Source organism: Balaenoptera ricei, chromosome 1 (assembly GCF_028023285.1).
Source record: "Balaenoptera ricei isolate mBalRic1 chromosome 1, mBalRic1.hap2, whole genome shotgun sequence".
NCBI lineage: Eukaryota > Metazoa > Chordata > Mammalia > Artiodactyla > Balaenopteridae > Balaenoptera > Balaenoptera ricei.
The window spans coordinates 67,574,229-67,589,741 of NC_082639.1; the positions used below are offsets into that span (position 1 = coordinate 67,574,229).

Genomic DNA, 15,513 nt, shown 5'->3' on the forward strand with positions numbered 1-15,513 from the left:
AGTACAGAAGTGTATAAATTGATATTTAAAACCTCTCCTTTTGCTAAGGATAAAAGTAACAACTACTTTTTAAAAAGAAACTAGAAAATTTAAGAGCATAAAGATAAAAATTATCCAGAATTCTTCAACCCAAAGATAATCATTAATGACCATTTTGATATATTTTCTTACATTTGAGTTTCTTCTTTTTTTATTAAATAAATTTATTTATTTTATTTATCTATTTTTGGCTGCTTTGGTTCTTCATTGCTGTGCAAGCTGTGCGTGGCTTTCCTTAGTTGCGGCGAGCAGGGGCTACTCTTCGTTGCGGTGCGCGGGCTTCTCATGGCGGTCGGTGGCTTCTCTTGTTGCAGAGCATGGGCTTTAGGCGCGCGGGCTTCAGTAGTTGTGGCACACGGGCTCATAGTTGTGGTTTGTGGGCTCTAGAGCGTAGGCTCAGTAGTTGTGGTGCACAGGCTTAGTTGCTCCACGGCACGTGGGATCTTCCCTGAGCAGGGCTCGAACCCGTGTCCCCTGCATTGGCAGGTGGATTCTTAACCACTGCGCCACCAGGGAGGCCCTCTTGATTTTTTAATATACTTTTTGCTCATGGCATCATAAGCCCAGAAATACCCCCAGGCCATAGAGGAAGCGGTCCTGGTAACAGATGATATCCATCCCTGGGTTATTTATTAGTCTTAATCAATTTAAAACATAAAAAGAGAGGCCAATGACTCATTAAACATTCATTCAACAGATGCAGAAAATCCAGTTCCTTGGCAACTTGGCTTTTGTAAAGGAGAAAATAAGTTATTCGTTCAACAGTTCTTCTGCTGCAGTGTCCCAACTTCATAAATAGCTTAGCCATTTTTAGTACGTCCCAAAATACAGCTGTACCCATTTATTGTTCTGGGTAGTCATCCAACCTGGCAGGAGACTTCCTGTGAACTGAGGGATAAAGAATGAGAAATGTAGTTGTGCAACTTCCATGAAAGGAGTGGAAGCAGAAGGCAGCATCGAATCAAATTTTACCCCTTGGATGCAAAATCTACTTGATAGCCCTTAGTCAAGTGCATTCTTAAGATAGGAATCTAGCACAAGGCAAGGAAAAACCCAGATTACTTTTATACCTTGAATCCTCTGTACTCAAATTCTTCATTTTGATTCTTCTTTCAATTGGCTAAAATAACTCTTGAACTAATTTTTAGTTCAATCTCTCTACGAATACCTGAGAATGTCACTATGGTGGTTTGTTACACAAATAACTGTTTCACAGTATATAAAATTTAGGTCACAATATTTCTCTATGGCAAGTCAGTAAACGTTGCCCCATTGTTTTGAAGCATTTAGTGTGCTGGAAGAAAGGCAAAAACAAATTTGGAAGTAAACTTTCTTCAACTAGTATCTTTAAAGAAAAAATTTTAATGTTTTTCCATGTAATTTAAAACTGGAGTCCAGATATAGGTCTGCTTTTCAATGATTTTCAATGGCATGACAGTTTTTTTTAACTCAAGAACGTTTGCTGTATTTTTTATGTACCACTGTTCCTTGTTTTTCTCAGGAACACATAACTCTCTTCCTTCTACCCCAGTGCCATCCAATGGAAATTAAATGTGAGCCGTAGGTGTAATTTTAAATTTTCTAGTAGCCGCAATATAACATTAGTTTCAGGTGTACAACATAGTGATTTGAAATTCAAATACATTACAAAATGATCACCATAATGAATCTAGTAACCATCTGTCCCCTTCCCAAGTTACTACAGTATTGTTGACCATATTCCTTAGGCTGTATACCACATCCCCATGACTTATCTATTTTATAACTGGAAGTGTGTACCTCTTAATCTCCTTCACCAATTTGGTCCAACCTCCCGAACCCCCCTTCCCCTCCCTTCTGACAACCACCCATTTTCTCTCTGTGTCTATGAGTCTGTTTTTATTTTCTTTTGTTTGTTTTGTTTCTTAGATTCCACATATAAATTAGATCATGCGGTATTTGTCTTTCTCTGTCTTGACTTATTTCACTTAGCATAACATCCTCTAGATCTATCTATGTTGTCGCAGATGGCAAGAGTTCATTCTTTTTATGGCTGAGTAGTATTCCATTGTGTTTATGTACCACATCTTCTTTATCCAGTCATCTACTGGTGGACATTAAGGTTGCTTCCATATCTTGGCTATTGTGAATAATGATGCATATATGCTTTCAAATTAGTGTTTTTGTTTTCTTCGGGTAAATACCCAGAAGTGGAATTGTGGGATCATGCGGTAGTTTTGTTTTTAATTTTTTGAGGAACATCCATATTGTTTTCCACAGTGTGTGCAGCGATTTACATTCCCACCAACAGTGCACAGGGGTTCCCTTTTCTCCACACCCTCGTCAACACTTGTTATTTGTGGTCTTTTTGATGATAGGCATTCTGACAAGGGTGAGGTGATATCTCACTGTGGTTTTGATTTACATTTCCCTGATGATCAGTGACATTGAGCATCTTTTCATGTGTCTGTTGGCCAACTGTATGTCTTTTTTGGAAAAATGTCTATTCAGGGCCTAAGCAGAGGGTTTTTTTAACCCATTAATTTTCACTTCCCTTTCTCTCCTTGTTGCCCTGAGAAGAGTTCTTCAACATGTAGAAAAACTTTGGGATTTCCTGGATGCCTGGCCTCTTCGAGCAATGCCCCACCTCAGCTGAGTTTACTTCTCAGTTCTGAGCCTGAAGCTTCCCCTAATTCAATCTGGACCTGCCCTGGTTGAGTGCTACTAGCAACCTGGATTTGGAGAAAACTCTCCCTCCTGCCCGCTGGCCCAGGAGAAAGGAAGGTACATGAAGGAGAGAGTGACCTAGAGGGGCCCTGAGGTTCTGTCCTCCTGCTTGACAAATGAGGCATAAATCTTCCATCTGTCTCTGGGAGACTTAAGAAACCCATTCCTTATGAGTCTGTTTGAAATACTCTTCTCTCCACCCCGCTCCCTTCCTGATGGTCAGGCCCTCGCTAGATTCCCGCAAAGAGCTTTTGCTTCGGTACAGTATTCTTTGCACCCCTGTGGTCCTGTTGAACTGAGTTGTGCTCACTGCAGCTTGTCTCCTCACAGGACAGCAGGCAGAAGAGAACGCCAGACTTTTGTTCTCTTCTGTACACATTCCTGATTGTCTTCCTCCGTGGTTGCTTTCATCACATGGTGGGTTTAGGTTTTGCTTTTACCCAGCTCAGGGCAGTCCCTTCACTGGGCTCCACCCTAACTCAGAACCTCTGCAGTAGTCACTGCCACGGATTCTACCAGCAGAGAACTGGTGCTGTTCCATCTAAGGTCCTTGATATAGTCCACAGACATTTATGGGGCATCTCCAATGTCCAAATGCTGGGTGGTTAGTGCTGGGTATTCAGAGAGGAAAAGAGACAGATGAAACTCTGCACCCACAGCAAGGTTGTAAATGTTATCAATAGTAATAGGATTTACAGAATGTTCCAGGTCTTTGGGAGCAAAAAAGCTTGGGTCTGGAAAGGTAGGTAACAGCTTCAGAAAGAAGCAGACATTTGAGCTGGGTCCTAAAGGATGAGCAGAAGTTTGAGCCAGATGGAAGGGAGGGGACCAAGGCTCTGACATGAGAAGGAGACCAGTAGTGCTAGCACAGGACGTAGTGTGCACAGATGGATTAAAGTGGGGGGCAGACTTGACTAAAAAGCAAGGTAGAGGCTTCATTCCTCCTTCATACAATAAATATTCTAGACCAGCATTGTCCAGCAGAGATATAATCTGGGCCAAATAGGTAATTTACAATTTCCTAGCAGTTGCATTAAGCAAAAAAAAAAGTAAAAAGAAACAAGTGAGATTAATTTAACAATATATTTAAAAAAAAAAACCAATATATTTTATTTAACCTAATATAGCCTAAATGTTATCATTTTAACACATAATCAATATAAAAAATCGTTAATGTGATGGTTTTATATTTTTTTCAATCTATGTCTTCAAAATCTGGTATTTAAGCATATCTCAATTCAGATTCTAAATTTTCATCAGAAATACTAGAATGGTATTTGTATCTCATAAAATTTCCAGTTGAAAAGGTAGATCTCACATACCCAACTTGTTCAAATATATTTTTTAATGATCCAATAATTGAGTCAAATATTAGTTTTAAAAGTTAGATTCACTTTAATTATAGAATATCAAAAACTTAATTCCTCATTTATACTAGCCACATTTCAAGTGTTCAGTAGCCACCTGTGGCTAGTGTTTACTGTATCCTGGATAGTTCTAGCCTCTTCTAGAAAGTTTGAACTAAGTACTGCAAGTAATGAAGGGAACCACTAATTTCAAGCAGGGACATGGCTGATCAGATCTGTTTTAGAAAAGTTCACTTTAAGAAAGGACAGTTTTTTGGTTTTTTGTTTTTTCATGTCTTTGAGAAGATCTGTTAGTCAAATTTAAACTACAGACAGAATTGAGAGGAAGAGAAAGAAGGAAAGGGAGTAGCAGGTAACATTTTAAATGGACAAACTGCTGGTACTTTGGGAAGTCCTGTGTATAGAACCATCATTAATGTGCAGATTATGAATCATCCTGGTATTTTTGCTAAAGCTTGTCCTTAAAGCTCTCTAAAGTAAAGGTGTACGTAGTCCTCCTTCTTTCTAAGGCCTTGAGAGTGAGGAGGAATGTGTGGCCTGACCAGATCTCTGAAATGGACAACTCCCCAGGGGCAGCCTTTTCCATGACCCTGACTTTGGAAAAGCGCATCTAATGATTGTCCAGAGACGTGCACAAGTGCTGCATGTGAAGGGCTTGGCCATGGCTGGGCACCACGCTCTCCTCTGGCTGTGAGGGATCCCTGTGGTGTGGGGCTCTGTCTGGTTGAACAGAGGACAGGGTTAGAAGAGGAAAAAGGTGGCCAACAGCCACACAATCATCATAAAACACTCAATAGCAGCTTGGTTTTTTCCCAGGAGCCCCATGGCGCCAATACATGAAAAATGAAACTCAAGCAATGTTTTGAACAGTGTGGGAAAATTCAGGAAAAACACTCCATCTGGGCAGTGTTTGAACCGGCCAACTGTTTTGTTTTTTTTTTAACATCTTTATTGGAGTATAATTTCTTTACAATGGTGTGTTAGTTTCTGCTTTATAACAAAGTGAATCAGCTATACATATACATATATCCCCATATCTCCTCCCTCTTGCGTCTCCCTCCCACCCTCCCTATCCCACCCCTCTAGGTGGTCACAAAGCACCGAGGTGATCTCCCTGTGCTATGCGGCTGCTTCCCACTAGCTATCGGTTTTACATTTGGTAGTGTATATATGTCCATGCCACTCTCTCACTTCGTCCCAGCTTACCCTTCCCCCTCCCCGTGTCCTCAAGTCCATTCTCTACATCTGCGTCTTTATTCCTGTCCTGCTCCTAGATTCTTCAGAACCTTCTCTTTTTTTTTTTTTTTGGATTCCATATATATGTGTTAGCATACAGTATTTGTTTTTCTCTTTCTGACTTACTTCACTCTGTATGACAGTCTCTAGGTCCATCCACCTCACTACAAATAACTCAGTTTCGTTTCTTTTTATGGCTGAGTAATATTCCATTGTATATATGTGCCACATCTTCTTTATCCATTCATCTGTCTATGGATACTTAGGTTGCTTCCATGTCCTTGCTATTGTAAATAGAGCTGCAATGAACATTGTGGTACATGACTCTTTTTGAATTATGGTTTTCTCAGGGTATATGCCCCAGCCAACTGTTTTACAGTTCATAAATTCATAGAACTAAAGAGTAGACAAAACGTGCAATTCCCAAGGTGGTGTAACTACTTTCCTAATTTGCAATCTGTTCTGCTGACGGCTGGGCAGAAATACTATCTCTGACTGCTCTACTTTTCCTTCCAGAAGTCAGGTGAAACCTCAGAAATTTAATCATATTTCCTGTTCACTTGCCTTTAGTTTTTTTATTAAAAAAATCTTTTGTATATTGATCAGGATATCACTTACTGCAGGATTTTATATCAAGTCTTAGACCGAAAGTGATAAATTCTTCAAGTCAGAAGCAAATCCACTCACCTGGTTTTCAATTAAATTAAATATATTAAAACCTCATACATTCTGACTCTGCTGATTCAGAACTGGAGATCCTTTGGGAAAAGATCATGAAGCTTACTTTTACTCTTCATGGGAAAAGAGGGTTGCTGTAAATTAATATTATCACATTGATTACGGGATGAAAACTTACCATATGTGGGAGGACACCTTATTTTCGAGTTTGCACAATTGCTGAGGAAGTTCTCTTCACACTGTACAATTAGTATGCTAATTACGCAGGATTCTTATCTGTTCATCAAGGGCTAAACACTAGCACCTTGTGAGCTCATTTAAATTTGCCAAAGTTGTAAGCACCAAGAATAGTTCTTGTAGCTTAGAAAGCACTTAGGAAGTTGGTTCTTTTCCATTTCCTATGAGTTCCACAGTTATATATGAAAATATAAAAGCCACTTGTTGTTCTCTTAAAATACTCCCCATGTGGGAATTAGATGAGATTCAGGAAATGATCAGGTCATCTCTGAAGAACTGAAGGAGAAATCTGGAGAGTAGACAGAGGACTTTGATCCCACTCAGTTCAGTTGGGCTCTCTTTTGCTCCATAAAAATCCAACCTATACCTTCCTCCCCACCCCCAACACACACACACACAGAGCTTCTATAAGAAAAAAGATGTTACCTCATTGCCTCTCAATTTTTGTTCTCAGAATTCTGCTTCTTGGGCCTAATGAGGGTCTCAGATTAACTTCATGTATTTCCCACTCACCCAAGTCAAAGGCTGCTTTTTCCATGTAGAAAGTCTAATTATTTGATTCTGTCTTGAAATCTCCTCACGTCCTTGGGCTCCACAGAGGCACACACCACAGCACGTGACTCTGGATGGCAATGAGCAGCTTTCTTTTATTTAATTAAATAAATAAAGGCCTGGATTTAAGCCACAAAGCAAAATGAAGAGGGAGGTTTTGGATGGAAATAGAAGCGGGAGATGGCCCAGCTAAAGCTCCGGGGCATGACTCACTCCTTCAGCCCAGCTTGCAGCTTCCCCCAAACATCAGCCTTGGCCTGATTGACAAGATCCCGCTGCAAAGCCTTCTGCCTCCCAGTCTCAGATGTCAGAAAGTATCAAGTGTCGCCCTTCAGATGCTTGTGCTCATTAGCCCTTGTTTCTAAAACCAAGTTGCCCAGCTTTTACAAGAGAGAATCCATATCTTTCTATAAAGTCCAGATAGTGGGTCAGAAAATGGGCTCCAAGAGTATGTTTCTGCTCCTACAATAGCCTGTTTCTGTGAGGAAAGGGAAGAAGGAATGGGAAAATAAGGGTACTTTTTTTTTTAATTGAAATATAGTTGATTTACGATGTTGTGTTAGTTTCAGGTGTACAGCAAAGTGATTGTTATACATATATATTTATATTCATTTTTTAGATTCTTTTCCATTATAGGTTATTACAAGATATTGAGTATAGTTCCCTGTGCTATACAGTAGGTCCTTGTTGGTTATCTATTTTATTTTTTTTAATTTTTAAAAATATTTATTTATTTATTGGCTGCTTTGGGTCTTAGTTGCGGCACACGGGATCTTTCGTTGCAGCATGTGGGCTCTTCATTGCGGTGCGTGGGCTTCTCTCTAGTTGTGGCACACAGGCTCTCTAGTTGTGACACCTGGGCTCAGTAGTTGCAGCATGAGGGCTTAGTTGCCCCACAGCATGTGGGATCTTAGTTCCCCGACCAGGGATCGAACCGGGGTCCCCTGCATTGCAAGATGGATTCTTAACCACTGGACCACCAGTGAAGTCCCTGCTTATCTACTTTACATAAGGTAGTGTGTATATTTTAATCCCAAACTCCTAATTTATCCCTCCCCCGTGCCTTTCCCCTTTGGTAGCCATAAATTTATTTTCTATGTCTATGAGTCTATTTCTGTTTTGTAAATTAGTTCATTTGTGTCATTTTTTTTAGATTCCACATATAAGTGATATCATATGATATTTGTCTTTCTCTTTCTGACTTACTTCACTTAGTGTGATAATCTCTAGGTCCATCCATGTTGCTGCAAATGGCATTATTTCACTCTTCTTAATGGTTGAGTAATATTCCATTGTATATATGTACCACATCTTCTTTATCCATTCATCTATCAATGGACACTTAGGTTGCTTCCATGTCTTGACTATTGTAAATAATGCTGCTGTGAACATTGGGGTGCATGTATCTTTTCGAATTGTAGTTTTCTCCAAATATATGCCCAGGAGTGGGATCACTGGATATCTAGAGGATACTTTCCAGATACCTATCTAGGACCAATCTCTGAGGAAACAAATGCTGAGTAATGGTCTTGTCCTCACAGAGCTGGCCATGCAGATATTTGGGATAGTGGTGGCTTATATCTGGCCAAGGAGCGAAAAGTTGAACATCACAATGAATTGCAACCAGCTGAAGATGTTGAAAGAGCCATTAGTTCATTATGATGATAAGCGGGGAGAGGTAACAATGGAAAGAAAGGTTGTTGTAATGAACAAATGTGTTTTCGTCAGAGTCTAGAAGAAATTCTCAATAATAGTAAACGAGATTATGTGAATGTGACACTAGCATTACATTGAACGAACAGGTTATCAGTCCAAAAAATGCAGAAAAATAGAGAGGATGTAATCAGTGTTGTTTTAAAAGAATTTTTTTGTACTAATAATTTATCAGTGTTAAAAGAGACATGATGATTATTAGACAGGCGATAAGAATGTGGGAAATATAGGCATGGGTTTCCTTTGGAAGGATGACAAATTTAGAAAAGCATATAAGGTTAAGAGTGTGGGGTAGTATTGGTTAGAGAAGAATGGGTTGGAGGAGGGAAACAAATCAGGGCTAGTTAGTAAAATAGGGGACATGTTAAGTCAGTTAAATGCAAGTAACTAGAGTTCAATAAGAAATTATGGAGAGGGGACTTCCGTGGTGGTCCAGTGGTTAAGAATCCACCTGCCAATGCAGGGAACTCAGGTTCGATCCCTGGTTGGGGAACTAAGATCCCACATGCCGCAGGGCAACTAAGCCCACACACCACAACTACTGAGCCTGCGCACCACAACTAAAGAGCCCGTGTGCCACAGCTACAGAGCCCATGTGCTCTGGAGCCAGAGCGCCACAACTGGAGAACCCATGTGCCACGTATGCAACTACTACACATCACAACTACAGAGCCTGTGCACTCTGGGGCCCATGGGCCACAACTAGAGAGAAGCCCACGCACCTCATGGAAGAGCCTGTGTGCCACAATGAAAGATCCTGCGTGCCGCAACTAGGACCCGATGCAGCCAAAAATAATAAATAAATAAATAAATATTTTTTAAAAACAATTATGGAGAACAGATAAATAAAGAGGAAGCTGAAAAATATTGACCACCTTGTAAGGACCAGAGAGGTCCCAGAACTAGCTGGGGTTTGTCCAAATGAAGCAGATGCTGTAACCAAGCTGAAAGTCCCACTACAGGCATCCCTGGATTAGGCAATTATATTATAATGAGAATATTTACATGCACATGAAGTAGAAGGTGACTTGGGGTCAGCCCATAGTCTAATTAGCTTCCTCTTCTGGAGAAGATATGGAGTGAATTTTGAGAAGTTTTTCTGCCAAGGACAAAGCACTGGACACCAGGACAGAGAACTTATAAGATGTACCGAAGGGTTGTAGTGAGTCTTTGTGCATCTGATGCATCTCCCACTGATATGATCACGGATCGTGTAAATAATAAGCCTAGTGTTTGTGGATTTACCTCTTCTCACCCACCCTCTCTGAGAGTAGGCAGGAAATTGAGTTCACAGCCTCTTCCTCTCTTCCCTCCTCCTAGGATTTGAAAAGGCGAGGTCAGGTGACTGCTCAGCAGGGCAGTGGGCAGTGGCAGAGGACAGAGTGTGGATGGGCCTGGAAAACGTCATGCTAAGTGAAAGAAACCAGTCACAAAAGGCTGTATATAGTGTGATTCCATTTATATAAAATGTCCAGAATGGGAAAATCTATGGAGACGCAAGCTCATCCCAACCTATTCTTCTAGCCTCCTCCCCTTCTTCTTCCCACAACCAAGCTGTTTTTGCTGTATCCTCAAGGAATGATCCATTGTTCCCTGAAAAATCCAGGTGCTTTCAGACCTCTATCTGTTCTCTCCATAGGGAAGGCTCTCATTCTTCTTTATTATCTTCAAATACATCTCTATTCCTCTAGACCCAGCCTACCTGGCAACACCAAACTAAGCTGAACAATCCTACTAAATTGATGCCTACCAGTAGGAGCCTCATCCCCACGAAAATGTGAACTTAGATTTGGAATAGCATTGCATATCAGAGCTGGAACCAAACCTGGAAATTATCAAGTCCTAGTTCAGTCTTTTCATATACTAGAGGGGGAAGCTGAGACCCCAGGAGGATCAGTGGCCAGTCCAGGTCCTGAAGTTCACCAAGGACAATACCAGGTATCATCTCTCCTAATAGTGCTCTTTGCCGTATCCTTCAAACTTTCTTTCCTTTCAATTAAATATGTATCAAAAATTTTTAATGTTCCTGTGTTTGATTATGTCAACCTATTCCTTAAAAACCATTACCCAACTCCCCATTATTCTTATATAATAGTCTATTAGCCTCTTTATAGTCAACCTCTTCTTATTATTTCAGCTTCACTCCTTGCTACTCCCACTAAATTCAACCATCCAGCTATTTTGAACTGGTGGATGTAATATACAAGGATGTAGTCAACAAGTACAAGGACTTTGGAGTCAGAGACCTGGGTTTGAACCAGGTGTCTGACACTTGCTTTGCTGTATGACCTTGGGAAATTTAATTCATCTTTCAGGACCTGAGTTTCATCATCTGTGAAATGGGGATAACAATACCTGTCTCCTAAGATCATTGTTAGAATTACCTGTTTGTTTAAAAGCACTAGTGCTAGGGAGGAGGGGAGGATGGAGCAGGGGTTGGAAGAAGGGAGCAAGTGAGAGGAGAGGGAATGAGAGAGGAGCAGAAAAGGGAGGGTGTGACAGAGGGAGGGAGCCCAGTAGGGAGTGAGGGAGTGAGCAAAGCAGGGATGGAGGGATGGACGGGATTAAGAGAGGGCGGGATGGAGGGGAGAAAGGAAGGGAGAAAGTAAAGCAAGGGTGGAAGTGAAAAAAAATAGCACTTATGCCTCATTAGTAGTAAAGTGTATTATTTTTAATGATGATGACGACGACGACTTTCCTCAGGAAGCTTCCTGCCCTCCCAAGATTGTGTTAAGTATCCCTTTATCCAGAGCTCCTGTGCTTACCTGACAACGGTGTGAATTCCTGTTGTTTGTCTCTACCCTTGAGCTGTGAGCTCCTTGAGAGCAGGACCGTTGGATCCATTTCACCGTGGTTTCTCCAGCATGTAATATATTGTTGGCACCCAGAAGATGTTTGTTGGTTGAAAGGGAAAGGAAGAAGAGGTAAAGCAACAAGCAAGGTGCTATGAGGGACAGAAAACAGCAAAGTCCCTGCCCCCCAGATGGAGAGCCTCCAGCCAGGGAGACAAACCAGCTGCGGGTTGCTCTTTAACCCTCCTGTAAGGATCAAGTATGATACGTTTATGGGGAAGAGGGGGAGAAGCTGAAAAAATGTCTTTAGGTTTTATTTTTTCCATGCTGTGAGATACAGCATACATACAAGAATGCATAAAAGTTACATGTAAAATTTGAAGAATTATAAAATGAACACCGTGTAATCACCATGCAGGTCAAGAAACAGCAGACAATCACAGAAGTTCTGCCACGTCTCTCCCTCCCAATCAAATCTCCCTTCTTCTCCCCAGGAAGTAACCACCATCCTGACTTTCAAGATAATTATTTCCCTGGTTCACTATGGTTTTATCATCTGTGTATGGATCCCTAATCGATATAATTTAGCTTTGCTCATTTTTAAACTTCATATAAATTGAATCATACTGAATGCATATTTTTTCAACTTGTTTCTTTCCTTCAACCTTGTGAGATTAATCCATGTTGTTGGATGTAGCTGTAGTTTGTTTGTTTTTTCCATTACTATAGTATTCCATTATATGACTATGCCACAATTTATTTGTCCATCTACTGCTGATGTACATTTGCAATTTTTCCGGTTTGGGACTATTACAAACAATGCTTCTACAAACATCGTTATTATCTATTTTCTAGGATATTTAAACGTGTACTTTTTTATTTGGCTGTGCCGGGTCTTAGTTGTGGCACACGGGATCTTTGTTGCGGCGTGCGAACTCTTAGTTGCGGCATGTGGGATCTAGTTCCCTGACCAGGGATTGAACCCGGGCCTCCTTGCATTGGGAGCGTGGAGTCTTACCCACTGGACCACGAGGGAAGTCCCTAAATGTGTACTTTTTTTTTTTTTTTTTTTCCTTTTGAGCATTCATTCTACCTCTGGAATCCCAGGGGTTGTGAAATCAAAACTTGTTTGCACAAAGAAGGTAGACAGGAATTGAAGCAATCATCTAGAGTTTCTCAAAGTGTGGTCCGAGATGACCCACATCAAAATCATCAGTAGAACTTGTTAAATTCGTGGATTAGAAGGCCCAGCCCAAACTCACCAAATGAGAACCTCTGGAGATGAAGTATGAAAAAGCTGCGTTTTAGCAAGCTCACAACCCTGCCCCTTCCACGAGTCTCATTCGGATCACCAGGCCTCTACTTTCTATGGATGCTACATGTGCAGTGGGACAAATCTCAGTGGTTGGCACAATGCTGGGAAATTTTGAGAGGAGGGGGTGGTAGTGCCTTCACGCCCAGGAAATCAGCTCCCTCCTACTTCCTCTGTTGTTGGCTCCTTGCCCTGGCCTATCAACAATCTCCAAGAGGGCTCTGCCCTTAGCACTTAGCACACCTGCAAGTTGAAGTCTCAACTTCTGCTTTGTTCTCCGCACCCGTCCTTCTCATCCCCCAACCTCTGCCCTATTCCTACCCTGCTCCAAACACTCCAGAACACTCAGAAGTCTCATTTTAACTAACTCAAAGCCTTTCCGTGACCTTTACCAATACTTTATCTACCTCAGTAAGCACCTAGCTTTTGCTGTTGTTGTTAGATGGGCTGTAGGTTCACAGCAAAATTGAGCACAAAGTAGAGTTCTCATATTCCCCGTCCCAAAACACACACAACCTCTCCCACTATCAACATCCCACACGGAGTTCCCCGGTGGCCTAGCGGTTAGGATTCCGAGCTTTCACTGCAGGGGGCCTGGGTTCAATCCCTGCTCGGGGAACAAGAGATCCTGTAAGCCGCGCGGTGTGGCCAACCCCCCCCCCCCAAAACAAAAATATCCCACACAGGAGTAGCACATTCGTTATAACTGATGAACCTACATCAACACATCATTACCACTCAAAGTCCATAGTTTACATTAGGGTTCACTCTTGGCATTGCACGTTCTATGGGTTTTGACAAATGTATAGCGACATGTATCCACCATTATAATATCACACGAAATAGTTTCACTACCATAAAAATCCTGCGTTCCACCTACTCATTCCTCTTTCCCCCCAGCTCTGATCTTTTTTTACTGTCTCCACAGTTTTGCCATTTTTCCATTACGTCATATTGTATGCAGCCTTTTGAGATTGGCTTCTTTCATTTAGTAATATGCATTTAAGTTTCCTCCAAGTCTTTTCATGGCTTGATAGCTCATTTCTTTTGAGAACTAAATAATATCCCATTGTTTGGATGTACCACAGTTTATTTATCCACTCACCTAAGGACATCTCAGTTGCTTCCAAGTTTTGGCAATCATGAATAAAGCACCTATAAACATGTGTGCAGGATTTTGTGTGGACATACGTTTTCTACTCCTTTGGGTAAGTACCAAAGAGCACAAACTGCTGGGTCATATGCTAAGAATGTTTAATTTGTAAGAAACTGCCAAACTCTTTTCCCAAGCGACTGTACCCTTTTGCATTCCCATCAGCAACGAACGAGAGTTCCTGTTGCTCCACACCCTCACCAGTATTTGATGATGTGTTTTAGATTTTGCCCATTCTAATAGGTGTGTAGTCGTGTCTTGTTTTTTTCATTAGGCACCTAGTTTTTAAACAACTACTCTTTTCTCTGTGATTTTGGAGTCCTGTGTTTTAAAATTTTGCACAGCAACTTAAAAGCAGGTAATCTTTTTTATTCCTAAAAGTGGCCTTATTTACAAACATTTCTTAAGACTAACTTTCTCTTTCTTTCCTTTTAAACATAGATAAATGCAGAGGGGACGCCAGAGGAAGTTTTTCTTCAACTCTGCACAGCTATTGACTCTATTTTCTGAAGGCAAAAATGCATGTATGTTAAGGAGAGTGGAGACAGAGAAAAATATTAAAAGTTCATCCCTTAACACAGTATATGTTTCCATTTAAACCTTTTGTGTGGCCCCCGCCCCCAAATCATGACATTGCTGTTTGCTTCCCAGCTTGACCTGAGAGGTGTCTGGAAATCATGCATGGTGTATCTGGTATTATCCAACCTTTTCTTCCTAAGTCAGACAGCTGTCTGCACTCACAGCAGCACACTTTTCTATCACCTCTGAGCTAAATTAGTACATGAACAGCAGTGCAGTGCCCATCTGTGTCAGTTGTGCCTTCAGGACTTACTAGTCTGATCATTCGGTTCTACTCTCCGCAGATAGGGAGGAGTTAGCACCCCTAACGCCCCATCACATCTTCCTTCCTCTTCTCAAGATCTATCTCTTGTTCCCTGATTAAGGCCCTTAAGATGGGGGGGCAGGCCCGGGCCTCTTCCTCTGGATGCTGTTTCCTCAAGTCTCATCCAGTTCAGAGCTGAAGAGATTGGGTTGACGAGACACCACCAATTGTTCATAAGAAATTTGATTAAATTTGAAAAAATGTGATAAGAGCTTTTTTATATGTGAAATTGTATAGCTTTTCCAAGATAGCAAAATCTAGACTAGTCACCGGTAACATTTCTCTATTCATTTCAATGATGCTGGCTACTTGGAATAGTGTCGTATTGGCTAAGTGAAGAAATTGGATAAATCATCTAATAACCTAGTCTCTTCTATACCTGGTGGTGCACTTGGGGAATTACACGTTAAAACCAATGACCGCACAGAATTTAAAAGCATGAGGGGGTTTGTTATCACATTCACTGGACTAATGTCAACTTATGGCTTTGGTTTTAAATGATTATCTATTTAGTTACCAAGCAAGTAAGAAATATAGTAACAAAACTGATGTGGGTGGAAAGGGCATGTCAGTACACCATGTTTAACAGATCCCAATGCTGTATTTGTTCCATACAGGCCTTTTCCAGGGGTTTGCAAACCTTTTATCCGTATGTAAAATTGTGTTTCCTCAAATCAAACCGGTGAAGTTCGGTTTCTCTTTTGTGCTATCAGTTGCCAAATAAGAGTTTCTTATATATTCTACTGGAATAACTGCATCTTCCATTCAGTCACTAGAAAAGACCATAGTTTCCGTTTGCATGATTTTTTTTTCTTCAATCGTTGTGCAGATAAGGATCCATTTCT

At 41.0% G+C, this 15,513-nt stretch overlaps 1 protein-coding gene across 2 annotated transcripts in view; it reads left to right on the forward strand.

The window, feature by feature from the left end:
- AK5 (adenylate kinase 5) overlaps window positions 1-15,513 on the forward strand; it is a 244,225-nt gene extending 228,712 nt beyond the window's left edge. Inside the window, exons 14-15 of one of the 2 annotated variants that reach the window (XR_009503655.1) lie at window positions 2,599-2,802; window positions 14,227-14,302. Coding sequence is in view for 1 of the 2 variants with exons in the window: in XM_059924682.1 (XP_059780665.1) it covers window positions 14,227-14,295 (69 nt within the window). In the remaining variant the exon portion in view is untranslated. Of the gene's footprint in view, window positions 1-2,598; window positions 2,803-14,226 lie in introns of both variants that reach the window. The other variant, XM_059924682.1, reaches the window with a different exon arrangement.